Source organism: Ranitomeya variabilis, chromosome 3 (assembly GCF_051348905.1).
Source record: "Ranitomeya variabilis isolate aRanVar5 chromosome 3, aRanVar5.hap1, whole genome shotgun sequence".
NCBI lineage: Eukaryota > Metazoa > Chordata > Amphibia > Anura > Dendrobatidae > Ranitomeya > Ranitomeya variabilis.
In genome coordinates, this window is record NC_135234.1 from 516997925 (window position 1) to 517020284 (window position 22360).

Consider the following 22360-nt stretch of genomic DNA (forward strand, 5'->3'; position numbering starts at 1 on the left):
CGATATCGCAGTGTCTGACACGCAGCAGCGATCAGGGATCCTGCTGAGAATCGTACGTCGTAGCAGATCGTATGGAACTTTCTTTCGTCGCTTGATCACCCGCTGACATCGCTGGATCGTTGTGTGTGACAGCGATCCAGCGATGTGTTCGCTTGTAACCAGGGTAAACATCGGGTAACTAAGCGCAGGACCGCGCTTAGTAACCCGATGTTTACCGTGGTTACCAGCGTAAACGTAAAAAAAACAAACAGTACATACTCACATTCCGGTGTCTGTCCTCCTGCGTCTCAGCTTCTCTGCAGTGTGAGCGTCTGCCAGCCGGAAAGCGAGCACAGCGGTGACGTCTGACGTCACCGCTGTGCTTTCCGGCTATGGCGCTTACACAGTGGAGAGAAGCAGAACGCCGGGGACAGACACCGGAATGTAAGTATGTACTGTTTGTTTTTTTTACGTTTACGCTGGTAACCAGGGTAAACATCGGGTTACTAAGCGCGGCCCTGCGCTTAGTTACCCGATGTTTACCCTGGTTACCGGGGACTTCGGCATCGCTCCAGCGCCGTGATTGCAACGTGTGACCGCAGTCTACGACGCTGGAGCGATAATCATACGATCGCTGCGACGTCACGGATCGTGCCGTCGTAGCGATTAAAATGGTACTGTGTGACGGTACCCTTACAGCAGATAACGAGATCTAATTATTTTTCACTAGCACACTGTATTTAAATCACACAGAGACATGTTGGCCATGTGGTGTCGCCCTCTAATGGCTGTAATACAATGATGGTATTCTTGGTGGCTTTGTACTTTAAACACTGTAAACATTGATATGAGCATCCTGATTACCATTTCTAAGGCTTTTTAAGAAATTGTCCAAAGGCCTACCTTTAAGGCCCCGTCACACTTAGCGACGCTAAAGCGATCCCGACAACGATACGACCTGTCAGGGATCGTTGCTGCATCGCTATGTGGTCTCTGGTGAGATGTCAAACAGTGAGATCTTCCCAACGACGCAGCAGCGATGCGGCGACCTGTACAACGATGTCACATGGCAGCTATTATGACGATTCAGACCTCGATGAGGGACGTCCTGTGTGACGTTGTAGTCTACGAGGTCGTTGGTAAGGTGTCCAACACAGCGATGTGTGCTACCCAGCGGGACCTCAACGATTAAAAAAAGGTCCAGGCCATTCCGACACGACCAGCGATCTCACAGCAGGGGCCTGGTCGCTGCTACGTGTCAAACATAGCGAGATCGCTACTGAGGTCGCTGTTGCGTCACAAAACTTGTGACTCTGCAGCGATCTCGCTAGCGACCTCGCTTAGTGTGACGGGGGCTTTAGCTGCAGCACACAAAATATCATTATTTTTTATTTATAGCGCCAGCATATTTCTCATTATCTGTACGGTAGGGACATGTACAGACAGACAATGAAAACAATACAAGGAACACATTTCAACAGTTACAGGAGGAGCGAGGACCCTGCTCACAAGCTTACAATATATAAGGAATATACATCCATATTTCAGAAAGAGAGAAAAAAAAGATGGCGCTCGCCATTCTTTACAAAACATTTTATTTCATTTCTTTGCTCTCAATACAGCTTGTGAAAAGGAGAAATTTGAGGTTAAAGCAACATCTTAGCTGAAAGAATGTCATTTTTGTTTCTTTTTTTTTTTTTTTTCATTCCAAATTGCATTAATTCCTGTGAATAACCCCAAAACTTCCTGAATGCAGATTTGAATAAATCAAAGGGTGTGCAGTGTTTACATTTGTATCACTTTGGGGGTTTTCTGACATATAGACCTCTCAAAGTTGCTTCAAAATGGAAAAGGTCTGTAAAAATATTAGATTTTTTAATTGTTGTTGAAAAAAATGAAAAATTGCTGCTAAACTTTTAACCATTCCAATATCCTAACAAAATTAAAAGGGCACTTCAAAAATAAAATGTAAAGTACTATGTGTCACGTGTCAAAAAACAGTCTCCGAATTACTGGGATCGTAAGAATGATTGCAAAATTATTACTACAGAAAGTAACACGTCAGATTTAAAAACCGGCACTTTGTAAGGAAGGAGAAAATGAGCTTCAGCGGGACGGGGTTAAAGACGCAGATCCTTGATAAATGGCTGGTGCTTGCCATAAAATGACTACATGGAATGTGTTACTAGGCTCATTGTACCCTCCACTGAGTGCCTGACGTGGGAAGAACGATGCATTTTTCTGTCTTCATACACCAGATCTTACTGACAAAATATTTGTTGGTCTTAGCTAGCGCATGTGTGTAGGTCGCTTGGAAATATGCTGCCATAGCTATTTCACGCTGTTCTTTTACTGCGTCTTAATAAAGAATAGATCTTGAAATAAACTGTGTCTTTGTAGAAGGAAGGAGTATGAAGATTGGAAATGCATTACATTATTAGCGAGGCCGATCTGCTTCTCTGGTGAATCAAAAAGTACTGAAAGACGTATTGTTATAAAATAATAATTGCAAACATATGACAAAACCGTAGAAACAAGGGGGATCTGACACCCCTGATGATCTAGACCCCCAAAGGACTGATATATTTTATTTTCTGTGCTACGATGCCACATCCAACGACAATTCAGTTCAATTCTAATGAGTCATTCCTGCAGATCCAGGTGGGCAGGAGCACCACAGCGGAATAGCCTCTGTGCTTAATTACTGCTACAGCCCTTTAAATCTGAGGAAGGGTTGGGATTTCGACAGTGTACCCTTCAAGAAGATATTGCTTTATCCTAGCAAAGTGACATCTCTTCTTTTGGAAATCCATTTTACTTAAAACATTTTCAACATTTGTCTGTAATAGACACTAAAGCAAGAGTGAACCGAGCCTGAGACTTGTTCATATACACTATTATTATTATTTATTATTATAGCACCATTTATTCCATGGCGCTTTACATGTGAGGAGGGGTATACAGAATAAAAACAGGTACAATAATCTTGAACAATACAAGTTGCAACTGGTACAGGAGGAGAGAGGACCCTGCCCGCGAGAGCTCACTATAAATGAATACATACAGTAGTCTTTATTACAGTTGACTTCTGCTAATTCTCCTCACTGAAGACTGTACCGAGCTGAATACTAAGTACAATCAACCTATGCTAGTAGCCATAATTACTGCACGAGCATTAGTTGGCTAACCAGTTTAATGTGTCATCAGGAACTTATACAGAAAGAATGAGGCTCCTTAACAAAAGTCAGAATACCTGCCCAACCCCACTCCAAAAAAATACAAAACAGATTATTTGGTGGGGTAGGCAGGGTCACATCCCTATGGTTATAGTCACACGTCACACTTCCCAAGGAGAAGAACTTCTATTGCGGCACGCACACAGATCTAGTGAACCTACTGAAGCTAATTAGTGTTCCAATAAAACACCTCTTTACTATGTTGCCCCCCAAAATGTCCCACCACACCATATGATGATCCCCTTAGTTACAGTAACCCTTCCACCACAGTGACTCCTTTCACAGTATGATGACCACACAGTGACTCCCACAGTATCATGCTCTCACAGTCCTACTACCCACACTTTACAAGGACACACCATGTCCTCCAAGACAAGTACCCACTCCTGGTCCCCACAGTAGTTGCGATCTAGTGATGTCACCACACCTGCTTCCCTGAGACTTAGACGCACAGGCTGAAAGGTGTAATATAGTCAACGGCTCCTTGTTCCATCATTCTGTTCAACGGTATCTGCAGTGTAAGGGTGCAAATACTGTTAACAACAAGATGGCTTCATGTGGACAGTGGCTCACAGGCCCCATAGGGGCCACATGCTCTGCTGCCATTGGCGGTACACCATTGTTTGTCGGAGATGTGTCTACTGGGTTGAGTGGCATATACTGTATCTCCCCACCTCTAATTGTCCATTGCTCATCACTGGTTCATGCTGCCCTATTAGAGGGGTCAGGAGACTTTGGGAGGACATTTTTGCATAGCTCCCAATCTTCCTAGATTCAGCAGGGCTTTCCCAATTTTCGGACTCAGTCTCGCGTCCCGTCACGTCAGAGCTTTTGTCCCAGCTTCTGAAATTCACCTCTCTCCGACATCTGTAGCGCCTCCTCCTCGGCGGTGCGGCCCCTTCTCTCTGCTCAGTGCATACATTAAATTATACATTCACTGCTTCGCCTTCCTGTAATCAGGCTTATAATGACATAGAAACATTTGGTAATCTTGACCTCTATTGCAGGCAGTGAACCCAGTAGCAGATTATACATGTCCGTGGAGATACATTGTACATATAACAATGTATTTCTATGTTCCCTATATTCTGAGGTGAAGACAAATATTTTTTTTGTGTTCCTAAAAGTAGTACAAATAATAATCAGCAATTATAAAAACGTAATTTTTTCTATTTTTGGAGCCTCCCAACATCTTGAACCCACAAACTCAACATTACTGGCAGGAGCCTAAGCTGCTGAGCCACATAGAAAGCCACTGCTGTGTACAATGCATCTCTATGTATTTTTATTCTGCAGAACTAATAAGAGATTTTTTTCATCGTATAAAATTACTAAAAAAATAATAAAAACAATTGATAATGAAAAAAATGTCAATTTTAATACATTTTTTTTATTTTAAAATAAACATCACAAATCAGCCTCTTTCACACTTCCGTTTTTTACAATCAGTCACAATCCATCAAAGTGTTGAAAAGGTGGATACTGCACTGATTGCAAAAAACGGATGCACTGGATCCATTTTTTTTTACGGATCCGTTGAAGCAGGTGGTGCCTGAATTCTTAGTAATAAAATTCTGTGGAGAGAGAGAGCCAGGCATGCTCAGTTTCAAAAAAACGGAGTCCGTCGCTGGATTCCATCTTTTGAAACATAGGCTTCCAAATGTTGGTGCTGGATCCGTTTTTTTCACAAAATGACGGATTGTGACGGAAACAAAAAGACTGAAGTGTGAAAGAGGCCTAACACGGACATATTTGGTGTCCCTGTATTTGTAATGACCTGCTCAACACAGCGATCAGATTATTGGTATCTGTAAAAAAAAAAAAAAATGGCTTGATTGATATCTCAAACCCATAAAAATGTAATGAAACTGTAACGCTGAGGTCGTGTTCACAGGTAGCGCAAATGCTGCGTTCTTTCTATTGCTTTTATTCTCTGCAAATGTCCGCATCAAACAACGCGTTCTCCGATTATTGCGTGTTTTCTGCTTTTCTTTTATGTGTTTTTGCCCTTTTTTGGTGCGGATATGAAGCAGAGTTATTGACGCTTCTTTAATAGTACAGAAAAGCTTTGATTCTGCTCTTGAAAATGCAGCAGTTGTTTGTTTTTTTCCCCAGAAGAAACCTATGGAGAAAAAATGCACCAAAGCTATAGAGTTCAGCAGCGTCTTTAGACACCCCGAGGGCGGAGATTTCATGGAATCACATTTATTTCACAATTTAGACCTTGTTCACATGTAGCGTAAATGTTGCATATTTTCTGCTGATTTTTTTGCACAGAAGTCCTGCTGTTTAACTACCCAAGCAAAGTGGATGTGATTTCATGAGAACTGTGCAGTTTTGGTGCTTTTTTTCCCTTTTGTCTTCTATGTGAAACCTAAAAAAAAATTTAAAAAACTGCAATTACTTTCTGTGCTATAAAACACACATTAAGAACGCGGCTTCACATCTGCACCAAAAACACATCAAATATGGGGGAGAATATTGTTTTTTGAGTAGTTTGGTGCAGACACCTGCAGAAAGCAAAAAACAGTATTTCTGCACCATGTGGACACGGCCTTGCGACACAAAAAAAACAGATGTTGTATGGTAAAAGTACGTAAATATGAGCAAGTTCTGGTGGCTGCTACTGTGAATGAAAGAACAAAAAATAAATCCATAAACCTAGAGATGAGCAGGACGTACAGATGATGTCGCACTAGCCCTGGCTGATCAATAGACGTGTCGGGGACGCCAGCACATAAGAGATTCACGGCCTCCTGTCCAGCTGCCAGGTAGCACTGACCTGGACGCTGGACCGGAGTTCCCTGGATACAGTAGACCGTCCCTGATTTGGGTCTACACCCTGCAGTCTCGGGGTCTGCTGAATGTCCCTCACTGCCAACGCCCCTCTGACATCTCCTGCCAGGGGAGAAAGAAATGGTCAATGAGCGTGGATTTGGGGCGTGGTGAAAACTTGCCACGGCGCGCACACGCATGATTTGTTCCCCTTTCTGTTCTTCAAAAGTTGGAAGGTATGGTGTTTGTAGCTTATAAACAAATGGGCCATGGTTAATAATCTAGAATCTTTTGGCCCTTGATATGGTGGATAAAAGGCAATTTGTACTAGTCTTTATCTTGTGTCTACATGTTATGGTGATGATGCAGCCAAAAGTCGTATGACATGTAGTTCTGAGCTGTTTGCGAATGCCAGCAGCTTATAGCTCTCTCAGGGTGAGTGTCCACGGTAAGTAAACGCTGCGTGATTGACGCTGCAGCGTCAAACACGCAGCGTCCAGATGTTCCAGCATAGTGGAGGGGATTTTGTGAAATCCCGTGTCCGCTATGCGTGGAAACCCGCACGCGGCGGCCCTGCGACTCCGGACATGCTGCGCGTCTTTTCAGATCGCAGCATGTCCGTGCTACCTGCGGCGACGCTGCGTCGCCGCAGGTAATATCACAGGGCCCTATGGCGAGGGGTGCGATGATCCCGGATGTGTACAGTACACATCCGGCATGATCGCGTCCCAGAAAGGGGGCGGGGCTTAGCGCCGAGCGGCTTCGCCGCTGCGGCGATACCGCCGGCCATCCTGAGCGTGGACACGCAGCCTTATTGTTACTGGCTGCAGGGTGATCTGTCAAAATAGCCACTATTAAAAATGACATTTTTTAGCTGTTGTCATTAGCATGCTTTTTTTTTGGCCTTGATCCAGCCTCGCCACGCAGCCCTATTCCTGCTGTTCTTATATGGTACAGATAATTTGGGGTTTGCGTCTCGTTGGCCTATGACGTTCCTCTAGCTGTATTTCTATTTGAGGAGGGTGAGCGTGTAGGGAGTGGTGTGCCCTACCTATACATTTCTAAGTCAAAGTAGAATGTCTTACAAAAGTCTGGTTTGTGTTAAATACAGATATATAGACGCTGCCCTCTGAGTCTACAGATCTGAGATTTTAAGCTCAGGAGATCAAAGCTTTGTCTTTTTACGCCGATATGACATGTGATGCTGACATGAAGCATGCGCACATCCACAGACGTAAATCTTTGTAATGAATGACATGAGTACCATGCTGAAACCGCTTCTTTTGCATCCCAAAGCATAAACTTAAATCGTCTCAGAAGGACAAGGTGCGCCAGTTTATGGCATTTACCCAGGCTGGGGAAAGGACTGCAATATACTGTTTAACACAGAATGACTGGAAACTAGAACTGGCCACAGACAACTACTTCCAGAACACAGCCTTGTACTGCAAAGAGTCAATGAAAAGTACCGTAGACAAAAAGAAATTAGAGCAATTGTATAATCGCTACAAAGGTAAGGACCTTTAATTATCTGTCTTTCTGTATAACCTCTGTATATGGCTGAGGAGCTGTGCACTAAACAAAGGGGAGCAGCGATTACAGTGCTTGATAATTGCCTAGCTTTAGGATACACTGTTAAAGGAGTTGTCCGGACGTAATGTTCAGGGGTAGAAAATGTCCCCAACACCGCCTTAGTCTCCCTCCCCAGGCCCAGCGCTGCCTCCCTGCCACTGATCCTTGTCGACAGGCTGCAGCGTTGATGATATAGAGGAGTGGGCTCCCATCTCCCGTCATCCCTACCAATGTTTGATGGTGCCACAGCATTCCCGCAGATTTTATAGACATTTTGTGGTGTCCATTGCAAAGGGTGAAATACTGTAGGTACTGACATCCTCAGCATGAATTGACGTGCTGCAGACTTCAAGGCCACATTTTCCACAGTAGATTTCTTTATCAGCGTGTGAATGTTTTCCTGAAAACTCATTCAGAAGGCTGGTACACTAATATGCAGCAGCCCTTCTCAAATAAATCCACAATAGAAAATCCACTGCATTTATGCTCTGTGGGAACATACCTTAATGATCAAATAACCCCTTTAAAAAGAGATTTGTCCATGGATGACATTGATCACATATTTATAGGATCTGATAAGTGATATATTTGATTTTTACCTTCAGTGTAGTCTCCATTTCAGGTAAGACACAGCACTCTCCTGATTCTGTCAGCCCATTTTATTCTTGGAATGGAGCGACTCTAGGGATGCTCGACTGCCATTCCTTTTTAACTCTCTTCTCCATTCATTGAGGAGGAGAAGGTTTCAAGACCCCTTTTCCAATCATATGGTGGAGCCACTAGCAATCAGATATTTATTACTTATCTTGTAGGAAGATATATATCATTTGCAGAGCTGTCGGCCCCATTAATGTTGGCCATAAAAGCCAGTATGAGTGGGTGTCCAAGAATTGACACTTGTTTTGATGGCTAGAACACAAGGTTCTGGTGTTCTTCAGTCACGTGTGCCTTTCTGCTCCCATCACCTGCACTTAGGAGGGAACATGTGATTGTGTAACTCCTATGGGGCTAAGAACTTACAGGCTGGTAATTTCTAACTGCCTGTTCTGCCTGGCAATGATCTATGCCAGCTCAGGTGGTGACTCTCTCCTTTATTTCACCTCCTATCAATAGATCAGCTCTTCCAGTCTGCTCTGTCGATGGGGCGTCACTGCCAGCATCCTGCTGATTGACAGCCGGCTCCCCACAGTTAGGCATCTAGGAGACAGCTGTCAATCATTGGCGCTCTGTCGAAAGAGCAAAACAGAAGCAGCTGCTCAATGGGCGAGATGTCACCTGAGGTGAATTGCTGGTCAGAGCGGTCCGTAACCACTCAGCTGGCGGAGATCACTGTCAGGTAGAACTAGCAGGTGATTGGTAACCACATGCCTGTAAGTTCTTAGCCCCAAAGGAAAAAATATGGTAACTGAAGTCCTGGATAACCTCCTTAATTTTGATACAAGTTTATTAAACAGATTGTAGCTTACAAATAGAGAAATAACCCCCATAAAATGGAATACTTTATTAAATATTATACTAAAAAATCCCTATCTAATAATACGATATAATGGGGCAGATAACCCCAAAACACACGCCCTATACTGTACCAACAATAAACATCATAACATGTCCTACTTAGGTGATGTAACACAAGTGGTATAAAATATACCTAAAAAGTGTAAAGATATATGTGCACTGCCCCTAATAATGATATAGACCTATAATATATCCCTACCTAGGTGCGGGGGTTGGCACCCTAAGAAAATACGAGAACGGCGCCCCCGCTCGTACGATGACTATCCCTGGTCTCCTAGGGATTCCCTATAAGGGATAGAATATGAAACAGAAGGCCAGTTGGCTGTATATAACTTGTCAAAATATGTGATATCATTAACACAGCATGTCAGGCCCACATCCCACAATGTGCTGTAAGGTAGGGATAGAGGTAGAAGCTAAATCTCACCAGTTACAGGACAATAAACAGAAAAATGCAAAATATATATACAACATACTAAGGGACCGATACCATGAAATATATTAATGCCATAAAAAGAAATAACTAAGGCAAGCCCCCACCACATAAAACTGGAAATGGGCAGATAGATACACTCAATCAAATGGGGAATGCAGCAAGTGATAAAAATACATATAAATGTATATAAAAGTGTTTTGGGGTTATCTGCCCCATTATATCGTATTATTAGATAGGGATTTTTTAGTATAATATTTAATAAAGTATTCCATTTTATGGGGGTTATTTCTCTATTTGTAAGCTATTTTTGGTTTTCCCTCCTAAACAAATATTTTTTCATTAGTAAGTCTAAACAGATTGTACCAATTTTTGGTGGATGTTGTGAAAAAGCTTAGTGTGGCACAAACTAGACTGTGTCTTTTAAGGAAAGCCTGTCCGCTTGGAAATGTCAAATCTGTGGACCTCATGTTCTAGAGCTGGAGAAGCGGTACAGATTGATGGGCAGGTTTGTTGGAAAAGATTCAGCATAACTGCCTGTTTTACTTGATGAAATATCTATTTATTCTGGGATTAGCAGTGAAGGGGTGGAATAAAACACACACGGAGAAGAGGTGGATGTTGTGTAATAAAGCAAATTACAAAAGTAGTTTGGGTGTAAAGGCAGGTATTTGGAAAGGACATTTTAGATGCTGGACCAACCCTTTAAGTGACAAACAGGTCTGGTCCTTAATGGGTTAATATAGTCTGTGGCCATAACTCTGACAGGAGCTCAGAAAAAGACAAAGGCTCCTTATGTGAGGTGTTACGCAATTGGAGCAGGCTGATGGACAGGTCACATGCGCCGCCATTGTATAGACTAGTGTTGGTCAGTGTGTGAGGAAAGCCGCTCTCTAACTGAGCATCCATCAGTGAGCTCGCTCTGACAGTCCAGTAGGAGAGTGTGTCACCCCTATCTGTCTATTTCTGAGCTCCTCTCAGCTGAGTTATGGCCACAGACCCCATTACAATTGAATGTGCAACGAAACCTAGAACTTGTAAAAGCAAAGCGGTGCAAAATGTGTGCTGAACTGTGTGGGGCCCCTAGAGTGTCAGCTCTGTCTTGGCAGTGGTTTTAAGAGTTGATTTTGTGTGTTTTTATATATTTTGTGTTCTACAGCTACTGTCTTTATGTTATTAGTGGGATAGCCAATCTAATGTTCTGTTATGCAACGTTCATCTTAAATTTTTAGCTTTGGTTGATTTCATTCCGAAAACCTGAAGTGCTCTACCTATATGTAAATATACTGACATTGATTTCATCTTAGAACAGACGTTAAAGGGATTTTCCTGGCGTGTCCAATTCTTAGGATAGGCCCATCCATGAATGATCGCAGAGATCCAGCTCCCATACTGTTAGCCAGCATAATGAAGGATCCAGGGTTTCTCCTTTAAAGGGACCTGTCACGTCACTTCAAGCATCTAAACTGTCCCCAGTTCGTTGTTAGTGATGGAATGTGAATCACTAACACTTTTTTTTTTTTTTCATTAAAAATGGTTTTGTAATGATGTCCAAGATGCACTTTATATAATAGCTGCTTGTTTAGTCATAGGTGGGGCCTTCATTTTCTGTTCAGTCACAGGCATCACTGCCCACTCAATTTGATTGATTTCCCTGGTTGTGCCGACGTTATTGGAATCCTGCGCTTGTGCAGTGTCGAGCAGGCAGCCGCGCTTGCGCAGTGTCGAGCAGGCAGCCGCGCTTGCGCAGTGTCGAGCAGGCAGCCGCGCTTGTGCAGTGTCGAGCAGGCAGCCGCGCTTGTGCAGTGTGTAGCATGGAGCCGGCCGCACCTCACGGCGCATGTGCGGCTCCCCGCTCGACACTGCTCAAGTATGGCTCGCTCCACACATTGCATCACTAACAGCGCGCTGGGGACAGTTTAGATGCTTGAAATGATGTGACAGGTTCCCTTTAAATGCACAGTCCTAAGAATAGCCCATCAATGTTTTGGTCTTTAGAATACCCCTTTAAAGAACTTGAGAGCCACAGCTCCATATAGTTGGCGGGGCAGAGTTTACTGAAGGCTGCTGTGTGAATGACACCGAGCACATTGCCTGGTGGGAAAGCCTCCTGACTAGAGCAGACTATGGTCCGTCAGACAGGACTACTCTGTCTCCGGTGACTGCTGTAAGTAATATGGTGGGAGGGGTTGGCTGTACACTACTGTACCCAAGGACTCTTTTATTAGCCCTATAAAATATGCCCTTTTTTTTATTTCTAGACCCTCAAGATGAAAATAAAATAGGGATAGACGGCATCCAGTTGTTCTGCGATGACTTACATTTGGATCCAGCAAGTACCAGTGTATTGGTCATCGCATGGAAGTTCAGAGCTGCTACGCAATGTGAATTTAGTAAAAAGGAATTTGTAGACGGCATGACAGAGCTAGGGTGAGTATTTGGTTCCAGTGTTATCAGATCGATAAAATACATGTGTTTCATTAGTAGCAAACTAGTTGTCACACTTTCCCCTGTCACATATAGGAAAAAAGGGGCTTTCTACTCTCAGGAAATTGGCCTCCAAATGCCTTAAAATGCTAAACAGAGCAGGTACTCGCCCTCTGCGGTTCCAGAGCCGACTTCCCGCTGCTGCATAGGCCTTGTTGTTCTGCTTGGCACACTGACATCCCGTCTACATCATGCATCACTGTTGCAGCCAATGACTAGCTGGGCCGAGGTGGATGGCGGGAGCCACTGAGCTCAACGATTGGCTGTTGCTCACTAAAGATGCGTCATCACCTTAGCAGCGGAGACCTTAGCAGGGTGGGGGGGGGAACCAGGGAGGATGAGTATCTGCTCTGATTAGTGTTATAGATCACTTGGGGTCCACTTTCCTGAAAGTGGAAAAACCCCTTTAAATTTGAGCTGGAAACTGTATATATCTAGAAATAGGTTCTAGCAAATAGTTTTCTCTACTGCAGTGAGGTAGACATAAAACATAGTGGAAGGGACAGACTTCATCATACTGGTAACTTCTGATTCTCTGAATGCTTGCTGTATTATTATCTCTACTAGACACAAATACTGTGTGTGCCTGTGTAGAGTGATTAATGCAAGCAAACAAAGTGCTGTCATCATCTTTGCAGACATGATGTATATGTGAGTTTGTAACTTTTGAGTCCTGCGTATGCATGCGCAATGTTATGACCCATATTGTAGTCAAAAACATTGTAGCTTGAGAATAATAAACTCATGCATTGGTTTTGAAAACACCAAATTCTCATCCAAAAATAATAGTAAATAAAATGAAGATTAAATAAGCAAGTAAGCAATTCATTACATATAATGGTCAAAGAAAACTGCTGGACGCTGCAAATTACTGACTATATTTGGGACAGGACTGAGGACTGTACACACACAGTATACAGTAAAATCAAATGGAGCCACCCACAGAAGCAGCTCATCCTGGCAGCGGTACAGAACAGGTATCCTGGCACCCAATCAGAGCATGCCCTCCAGTAATACAGGTGTAAAATGCCAGTGCTACACATCCAGAGTATCTTACAGAGTTAGTGTAGTTGGAAAAAGACACTTGTCCAAAGAGTTAAACCAAGGAATGGTAGAAGATAAAGGGAAGGAGAATTGGTACAACAGCAATGCATGAACTGATCTGCCCAAAAAGAGCAATTTTTTCCCTCCTGATTACAAGTGTTAAGTGATTTGATTAAATTCGGAACAATCATTTTTTTTCCTTTTACATATGTATTTATGTTCTTTTCTTAAAAAAAACCCTAAGCCTTTTTAATCTGTATTCCTGTTGATTATCACTTTCCTACACAATTGTGAATGTCCATTTGATGGGGGTCTCTCTGCTTCATCTTAGTAGTAGAGGAAAACAAGCAGCTCCATGGCACAATTAATATACATTTAAAGTCATTTTATTGAAGTTCTTAACATGGATGCCATTTAGTCATCTTCCATGTTGAGGTTTCAGACTAGCTGTTGGCCTTCTTGTAATACAGTACAGCACATTACAACAGTTTCCACTTACATTATGTCTTTTTGGACAGCCGCTTAAAGGGAACCTGTCACCCCCCTGGCATTTGTAACTAAAAGAGCCACTTGTGCAGCACTAATGCTGCATTCTGACAAGGTGGCTCTTTTAGCTCTTGTTCCTGGCACTGCTGAAATAATCGTTTATGAAATTTGTCCCTCATACCTTGAAATCGTCCTGGGGGCAGGTCTTTCCCCCCTGACACAGACTCACCACAGCCGTCACTCATGGCCTCTGCGCGCCGGTCGTCGCCTCCTGTTCCTTCATTGGCGTTTCCGGCGCCTGCGCTGTTTTTTTTTTTTCGGGCATGCGCAGTTGCGCTGCCCTTCAAACTTACAGCGCAGGCGCCGGGGACGCTAATGAAGGAAGAGGAGGCGGCGCGCAGAGGCCATGAGTGACGGCTGTGGTGCATCTGTATTAGGGGGGAAAGACCTGCCCCCAGGACGATTTCAAGGTATGAGGGACAAATTTCATAAACAATTCTTTCAGCAGTGCCAGGAACAAGAGCTAAAAGAGCCACCTTGTCAGAATGCAGCATTAGTGCTGCATAAGCTGGCTCTTTTAGTTACAAACGCCTGGGGGGGGGGGTGACAGGTTCCCTTTAAGGGTTTTCCAGGAATACATAACGAAATGAAATATCATTATTAACAAATTCCATAATCCATTTAATTGGCAAATCTCACCTCATTTCATGTGTAGAATCATACTCCCTTTGTATATACTAATCTATTGGAGCTACAAGTAGTGCTGCGGTAAGAAGAGGCTGCGCACACTGCTGTCTACAATGACTTTCTGATCCAATAATTAAAAAATATGCTGCTCACCATGCTGTCCACCCTGTCTATCTGATCTAATGCTGGAGATACCAGGGGTGATGAGATAAGTCTGCCCATATTCTGATTATAACTTAGCAGTGGAGCTTCATACTGGACAGGCTTCTCTCGGTGCAGCAGGATGGCGGCCATTCTTATGCTATACCTCACTAGACAAAACAATTGTAATTTACTGATTAAAGCTATTTAGGACTTTATTTCTGATGATATTTCCTTTTCAGTCTTTTTTTTTTCCATCGGAGAACTCCTTTAAGAGGGGCCTTCAAGGATGATATAACTGGAAACTGTTGTAATACTGTTGGACCACATCAGTGTGAAAGCTTGTATTTTACAATGCTTGGTAACTTTAGCAGATACAGACTAATAAAGGCCGGAATTGTGGATTATTCAAGACAAGCTAAAGGCTTTATTGCTTTTTAACTTGTTTTCTATTTCCAGGTGTGACAGTACAGAAAAACTAAGAGCCCAGCTCCCTAGATTAGAACAAGAGATCAAAGACACACTCAAATTTAAAGACTTCTATCAGTTTACATTTAATTTTGCAAAGAATCCTGGACAGAAAGGGCTTGGTAGGTACTTAGGACTTTTGTCTTTTTTGGACTGCTTTTTTCTTTATGTCAATGGGAGTAGAAATGAACCAATATGTTTAGAGCCGATCATCAAACATAAATTCGGCACGAATAGGTTACCAATATCGCATGAATATGGCAAATTCAGATTCGGCTACCGATTCTGAACATATTCGCTCAACTCTACTCACACCTTTCCCATTGGTTCACAGCCGGCTCGTCAAACTATCTTATCTTCTGAAATTCTGCAGTGTTCAGCAACTGAAAAATAGCTGTCATTTTGATTTTGTTTTCTCCCTCGCAGTGTGAATGATTTTAGATTTTGATAGATTAGACTTTTATTGACGTGGCGATACAGAATATGCTTATTTTAATTTTTTTATTTTTTATTTTTAAATTAAAGGGGCTGATTCAAAATCAATTTTTTTTCTATACGTTTAAAAAAGTTGTTTTTTTTGTTTTTACTTTTCATTTTGTTTTTAGTTTTTTTCTAGGGGACTTGAAACCTACAATATATAGTGAAATTACAGTCTTATATGAAGCCCAGGCTGTAGTTGAGCGTCTTTGGTGTTGCGAGGGCTTTCAACAAGCTCTCAGCTGTTGTGGCAACCCATCGGCACCCTGCATTCGCAAAAGGACACCCCACTGGGATGCCAGAGATTAATATTGCCATTTAATTGTTAATACTTAAGCTGTCAAAGCTATCTCCACTTACAGTTAGAGGCTGTCACCAGCTGTATAACACAGCTAGCATCTGCCCTGTGTGGAGCAGGAAAGATATTCAAAAATACAATTGATGCAGCATAAAACAAAGCCCTTCTAAAGATTTTTGAATACTAAGATGAAAAAAATTACTATTTCATCATCAAAATAGTTGTGGGACACTGCACCAAGAAAATAATTTCTGCATTTGATTTCCAAAATGAAAAATTGTACTAATATACTGGGAAACTGAATTATTATATAGTGATGACCACAAGCCATAACTTACCATTGAAGAAGTGACAGGCGTTGTATAATCCTGTTGTCACTGCTACGTTACATTTCATAGTTGTTATAAGTTACATGGTTCTTGTATGATTCTCTAGCGTGCTATTTGCTGGCAGATCCCATCTAGTACCTTTCTATGTGTAGAAGTGTGTTGACATCTCTGTACCCTCTGAATATCTCTGATCTCATTTATTGATGTGGGTTTTTTTTTCAGATTTGGATATGGCAATCGCGTACTGGAATTTAGTATTGTCCGGAAGGTTCAAATTCTTAGACCTTTGGAATAAGTTTTTGTTGGTACGTATCTCTGATCATCACACGGATTCATCAACAAGCGTTGTTCTGGCTGCCGAATGCGAACAGTAACATGGACTTCTGTGAGAAGTTCTTGTTCAGGATCCGTGCACAAACACTAGGTATCCCATGCGGACCTTGAACTCTACCATTCGGGTTCGCCCATCTCTTGTTAAGATACCATACTTGTATAGCTTACCGTATTTTTCGGACTATAAGGCGCACCCAGGTTTTAGAGGTGGAGAATAGGGAAAAAAATATTTGAAGCAAAAAAATGTGGTAAAATATTTAATAACATACTATTATATGTGGTGTTATTATATATAATAGTATGTTATTATGTTGGAAGCTGCGGGACCAGTGTGGTGTCTGTGAAGTACTATATGAAGATGCTGGAGGGTGAGTATAAGAATGGGGGCACAGGGCTTAAGAAAGCACCACTCCAGCACTGCAAAATAACACTGGAGTGCTTCTTTAAAATCCCATGGGAGAACTATAACTCCCAGCATGTCCTGCAGATCCTATGACATGCTGGGAGTTATAGTTCACTAAAGGAGTGGCAGAGTGCTTTATTGTGTTTTGGAAAGACTAACCTCTTAATTGTGGCAGCCAGCCTGTGGTGAGGTAAAAGCATCCCATGACTGCACACAGAGCCCTCCCTCTTGTTGCCTTTCCACAGCACAGGTAATGGAAGCCAGCAGATTCTAGTGTTGGAGTCTGAAGGACCTGTGATGATGTCAAGAAGAGGGAGGGCTTTGTGCTGCCATGTGATGCTCCAGCCCGCCCACTTCTGACATCATCACAGGTCCTCCTTGTGCACACTGCACAGCACTCAGCTCCAGCCCAGGAAGGTAGGCAGCGATCTCCTCTCCCCCGGACCCTGCTGCTGCTGCCTCCTCCTCCCCCGGACACACGGATCTCCCCAGCTGCTGCAGGAATCGGCGCTGGGGAATCCATGTGTGTCGCTGCTTAAGTGCAGTATTCATTTGCTGCTCCTGGCTCACCACTCAGCTGATAGGTGGGCGGGGAGTAGCTAATGAATATTCACTGCACTTAATCATCGGGACCACATGGTTTCCCCAGAGCTGATTCCCGGCAGTGGGGACATTTTTCTGCCTCCTGAAGTGGGATAACAGTGCGATCCCACTCGCTGCTGCCCCCCTCCCCATATGCTACATCCCTACCATAAGACGCACCCACACTTTCCTCCCAAATTTGGAGGAAAAAAAGTGCGTCTTATGGTCAGAAAAATACGGTATTTTGTTAAACTACTATATTTATCTGGTTAAGATAATGCTGTTGTAGCTAGCTCCAATTTCAGCAGTTACTTTTGGGTGCAGGCATTAACCGCAGCAGGTTTGGCTTTTGAACTTGCCCCAGGCTGTGATGGTGCTCTTCTGCTATACAAGTATGGCAGCAATCACCAAGGGGTTATTCGGAAAAGTGGGTGTCCTTGCTGTTCCCTAATGGCAGATATCAGAGGCAGAAGGCATGTCCGATCCCCTGTTTTTAGTGAAGATAAGACCTCCACCCTCCCACCTAGCTGTGAACACATGTATACGCAGCCAAGCGTGCATGTGCATAGGCTGATGATAAGGAATGTCTGACAACTAAACAAGTGTTTATTAATTTTACAATTCTTTTCATTTATGAATCTTACAAGTTGTGCCATGGATATAGTGGTTTCTCTTTTCATTTTACAGAATATTTGCATGTTAACATATAAATCATACTTGTTTTTAAAAGATTCACTGCATTTAGAGTCCATTTTTATTTGTTTGTTTTTTTCCTTACATGTTGTAACTGAGTATCTTTCATATAGCTCTAAATTTTGGATGGTTATGTATTCTCTATTCCAATTTTTTAGGAGCACCATAAGAGGTCAATCCCAAAAGACACATGGAACTTACTATTGGATTTTGGCAATATGATTGCAGATGACATGTCCAACTATGATGAAGAAGGTATTTATTCTACTCCACAAGCTTCTTAATCCAAGCAATATTTATTAATATTTTAAGAAATTTATTCTGGCAAAATTATAGTTAAAATATATTGGGAAACTCCCGAGAAGTAGTAGTGGTAATAATCATGATGTACCGGTTCCCAGACGGGGATGATTTTTATTTTAGTTTTTTGTTACTTGCTCTGCTGATCAGTGTTTTGCCAGCCCTGGGGCTAGTGTTTGCCTTGCTTTAGTTTTTAAATTAAACTGGAAAATACCGGAGTTGATTTCTTCTTGGTTACAATTTTGACGCTTCTGCATTTTAGTTGTGAATTTATGTGCAGACACAATTGTCTTCTAGAATTATTGTGAAGTGTTTTGTGCCATATCTTTACAATGTGTGTTCTTGCCCTTACCTGACATTGGCATCCCTGACACTATTCTTCTCTTCTGTGTGTGTAAATAGTCCTGTACAAAAGACTGGCTGAGAAATGGTTTTATTGTTTAGCTGTACGTTATACCCTTACAAGTGGTTCCACTTTAGATGCTGCCTGTATACGTAGGGCCCAGTTCATTATTGCATTTGCGTCGGGTTTTTTTTTTCTTTGTTTTTAGCGTTTAAGTAAAGAAAAAAATGTTTAAAAAAAATTTTTTTTTTTAAAATATATAAAAGTTCAAATCCACACCTCTTTTACCCCATTCAAAGTAAAAAAAATATATAAAAAATAATTAATCCGATCGGTAAACGGCGTAACAAGGAAAAAAAATCAAAACGTCAAAGTTACGTTTTTTTTGGTCCATCAACAGGTGATCAAAACTTTCTATGTACCCCAAAATAGTATCAATAAAAACGTCAGCTCGGCACACAAAAAATAAGCCCTCACCCAGCCAAAGATCCCGAATAATGAAGACGCTACTGGTCTTGGAAAATGCTTTTCTTTTTTTTTTTTCATTTTTACAAATGTTGGATTTTATTTAATCACTTAAGTAAAGAACCTAGACATGATTCATATCTGCAACTCCTAATGACCTGGAGAATCATAATGGCAGGTCAGCTTTAGCATTTGGAGAACATGGTAAAAATAAAAAAACTATTGTGGAATTGCACTTTTTTTTTTGCAATTTCACCGCACTTGGATTTTTTTTCCGGTACACTATATGGTAAAATCAATAGTGTCACTCAAAAGTACAACTCATTCCACAAAAAGTCCTCACATGGCCACATTGATGGAAAAATAAAAAAGTTCTGACTGGGAAGAAGGGGAGCAAAAGATGAGAGTTGAAAATCCCAAGGTCGTAAAGGGGTTAAAGGCATTTTTAGAATAGAAAAACTGATGGATCAATTAGTAAGTGATAACAGTCTGGGTTGTAGAAATCCATGTTGTTGTTTTTTTTTATTGTCTATGACTTCACATATCAAAATCCATTTTGAAAAGAGTGCTAACTGTTGCAAAATACTGTACACTGATGCTCCCCGTCATTGAATGGCATCAGAAGAGGTTACTAATTAGGACAAGTCCCCCCCCACCACCAACATGGCTCTCTGAGCAGCACATTCCTCTTTTCCACTTTAAGAGAACCTGAGAGCTGATAGATGCTGCCCAATCCATGGTCCATAGGTATCCTGCACTGGCTGTATGATCTCTGCCAGGCATGTTTGAGACTGAAACGCTGCAGCATTTCAGAGAAAACATACTTTGAAGGCCGCCAGGGGCCAAGCTTAACTGTAGATTAGTTGGACAGGCTCCTCCTCGCCGACTGCCCTGCATTGACACATCTCTGCCTATACGCACATGTCCCTGGTGACTTTTAAACTATGTTTTGCTCTGAAACACTGCAGCATTTCAGAGTCCGACAAACCTGGCTGAGTTCATACAGCCAGTGCCTGATCGATGCTGCCCGTGGATTGGGCAGCATGTATCAGCTGACAGGTTCACTTTATGGTACGTACAGACAAACATATTCTCAGTTCATGTGCACAATGAAGTGTACACAGATCGCACACGGACCAATTATAATCTATGAACATGGGCAAATAATCGCATGGACCAGACCAGTGCATGCTGTGATTTCTTCTCCATTTTAAAAACCAGGCTAATGGATGAATATTAAGCTCTGCTACATTCTGAAATACTTTGCTTCTGTTACTTGTCTATTTCAAGAAATTGTTTGCATTTAGGTAATGGAAATGTTTCTTACATGAGCTCTGGGCTGAAAAATCTTGCTTGCTTTTGCCTCCTAAGTCTACAATATATATTTTATTTCCAAGTTAGAAATCAACCAGCATTATTTTATGTAAAATAACAAAATAATTTACCTTAGACTGACAAATGGCAGCAAATACACTAAAATGACTGACTGGCAGCAGTATTGGACAGATTGACCAGCGGTACCATTTACACTAGATTGTGAATTGGCTGGCCAGCGAAAGAGTTTATTCTAGACTGTAGACTGATTGATTGACCAGTGGCAGCATTTACCCTAGACCAGTATTTCCCAAACTCCAGTCCTCACGGACCCCAACAGATCATGTTTTCAGGATTTCCATAGTGCTGCACAAGTGAGAGAACTCCTGATACTTCCATCACCTGTGCAGTACTAAGGAAATCCTGAAAACACAACCTGTTGGGGTCAGTGAGGACTGGAGTTTGGGAAACACTGACCTAGACTGTGGACTGTTTGACCAGTGGCTGTGTTTACCTTGGACTGATTGACCAGTGGCAGCATATACCCTAGACTGTGGACTGATTGACCAGTGGCAGTGTTTACCCTTGAATGATTGACCTGCAGCAGTATTTACCCTAGACTGTGGACTGGCTGTCCAGTGACAGCGTTTACCCCAGACAGTGAACTGAGTGATCAGTGGCAGCGTTTACCTTAAACTGATTGACCAGTGCAGCATTTACCCTAGACTGTGGCCTTATTGACCATTGGCAGCATTTACCCTAGACTGTGGACTGCCTGATCATTGGCAAAAATATCAACATTTTTGCACGACATTGAGTTGCACAAACAGTTAACTACTAACTAGTGTTTTTTGACGCAAGCACTTTGATGAATCTGGGCCTATCTGGAGGGAAAGTGTTTTTTTTTTTATAAATTCCTTGCAAAAATGATACAGGAAACTGAAATTTGTTTGGGCTTTTATATTATTTTTAAACTGCTTACGTAAAAAAAAACTTCTTTTTTTTTCTTTCAGGAGCATGGCCTGTACTTATAGACGATTTTGTGGAGTATGCAAGACCTTTAGTGACGAGTGGAAAGCGCAAACCCCTTTAACCATAGACTTAAAAAGAACTAGTGATGCTTTTTTGCCATTTCATTAGATAATGAAGACTGTTTTTGGCCAATAACTGAGCGGCAGAGTCACCCGGACACATGGACATGGAAAATGCTACTGTCTGAATTCTGCCTTAGAAGATTGTGGTGGACAGCTCTTGGGCAAGACATGAAATGGATGAACTTGCTGGCAGTGGGAGCACTGGCTGTTTGTAGGAGGCTGGCTTCATATCTTATATTGGTTGTATCATATAGGATGTAGAGATTGCATGATTTTATACTTTGGATCTTTTGAAATAGAGGCCATTTTATTAAAGGAAATTCGAGGAAAAAGACATTTAAAAGCATGCCATTCAGTTTACGAGCCAGAATAAACACCAGCAGTTACCGAACAGCTGTATTATATTGTATCTATATAAAAAGCAGTATTTGTGTTATAAATTAAATCTTTAATGGAACCTTACATGGCATCTTGTATCTTATTTCTGTCTCCCCACAGCCTAGCCTATGGATATCTACAACTTTCCCTGTTCATACACTGAGTTCACAAACATGAACAGACCCTTATTCTGCTTTTGGAATCTTTTCCCTTTACACGTGGAATTAAAATATTGCTGACTTTTATTCTAACGGGTGTATTGTTGCAAGGCAAAACTTAAGAAAGAAAACATCGTGGTGAATTCTGTCACAATAAAGACAAGAATGAGAAGGTGTAGGAAAAGCAATGAACATTTGTTGAGACAACAACGCGTTTGAAGACCGATCTTATTTCTTCCTCGGGCTATCAATGGTGTATTGTGGCTCAAGGTTCAGGAATGGAGGGTTGAATATTCGTAGAGAAATGCAGATAAATACCTTTTGCAGAAAAAGTTTCATGTATTGCTCTGATTGCATCTTCCAACTGACA

The 22360-nt window shown here is 42.0% G+C and overlaps 1 protein-coding gene across 4 annotated transcripts in view; it reads left to right on the forward strand.

Annotated features, from left to right (window-relative positions):
• Positions 1–21916, forward strand: part of DCUN1D2 (defective in cullin neddylation 1 domain containing 2) — a 45433-nt gene extending 23517 nt beyond the window's left edge. For all 4 annotated transcript variants that reach the window (XM_077296949.1, XM_077296947.1, XM_077296948.1 and 1 more), the window contains exons 2-7: positions 7287–7503; positions 11772–11940; positions 14815–14945; positions 16150–16232; positions 18097–18193; positions 21374–21916. In XM_077296949.1, coding sequence (XP_077153064.1) covers positions 7329–7503; positions 11772–11940; positions 14815–14945; positions 16150–16232; positions 18097–18193; positions 21374–21453 — 735 coding nt within the window. In that variant the 5' untranslated portion in view covers positions 7287–7328 and the 3' untranslated portion in view covers positions 21454–21916. The remainder of the gene's footprint in view (positions 1–7286; positions 7504–11771; positions 11941–14814; positions 14946–16149; positions 16233–18096; positions 18194–21373) is intronic.
• Positions 21917–22360: the final 444 nt, after the last annotated feature.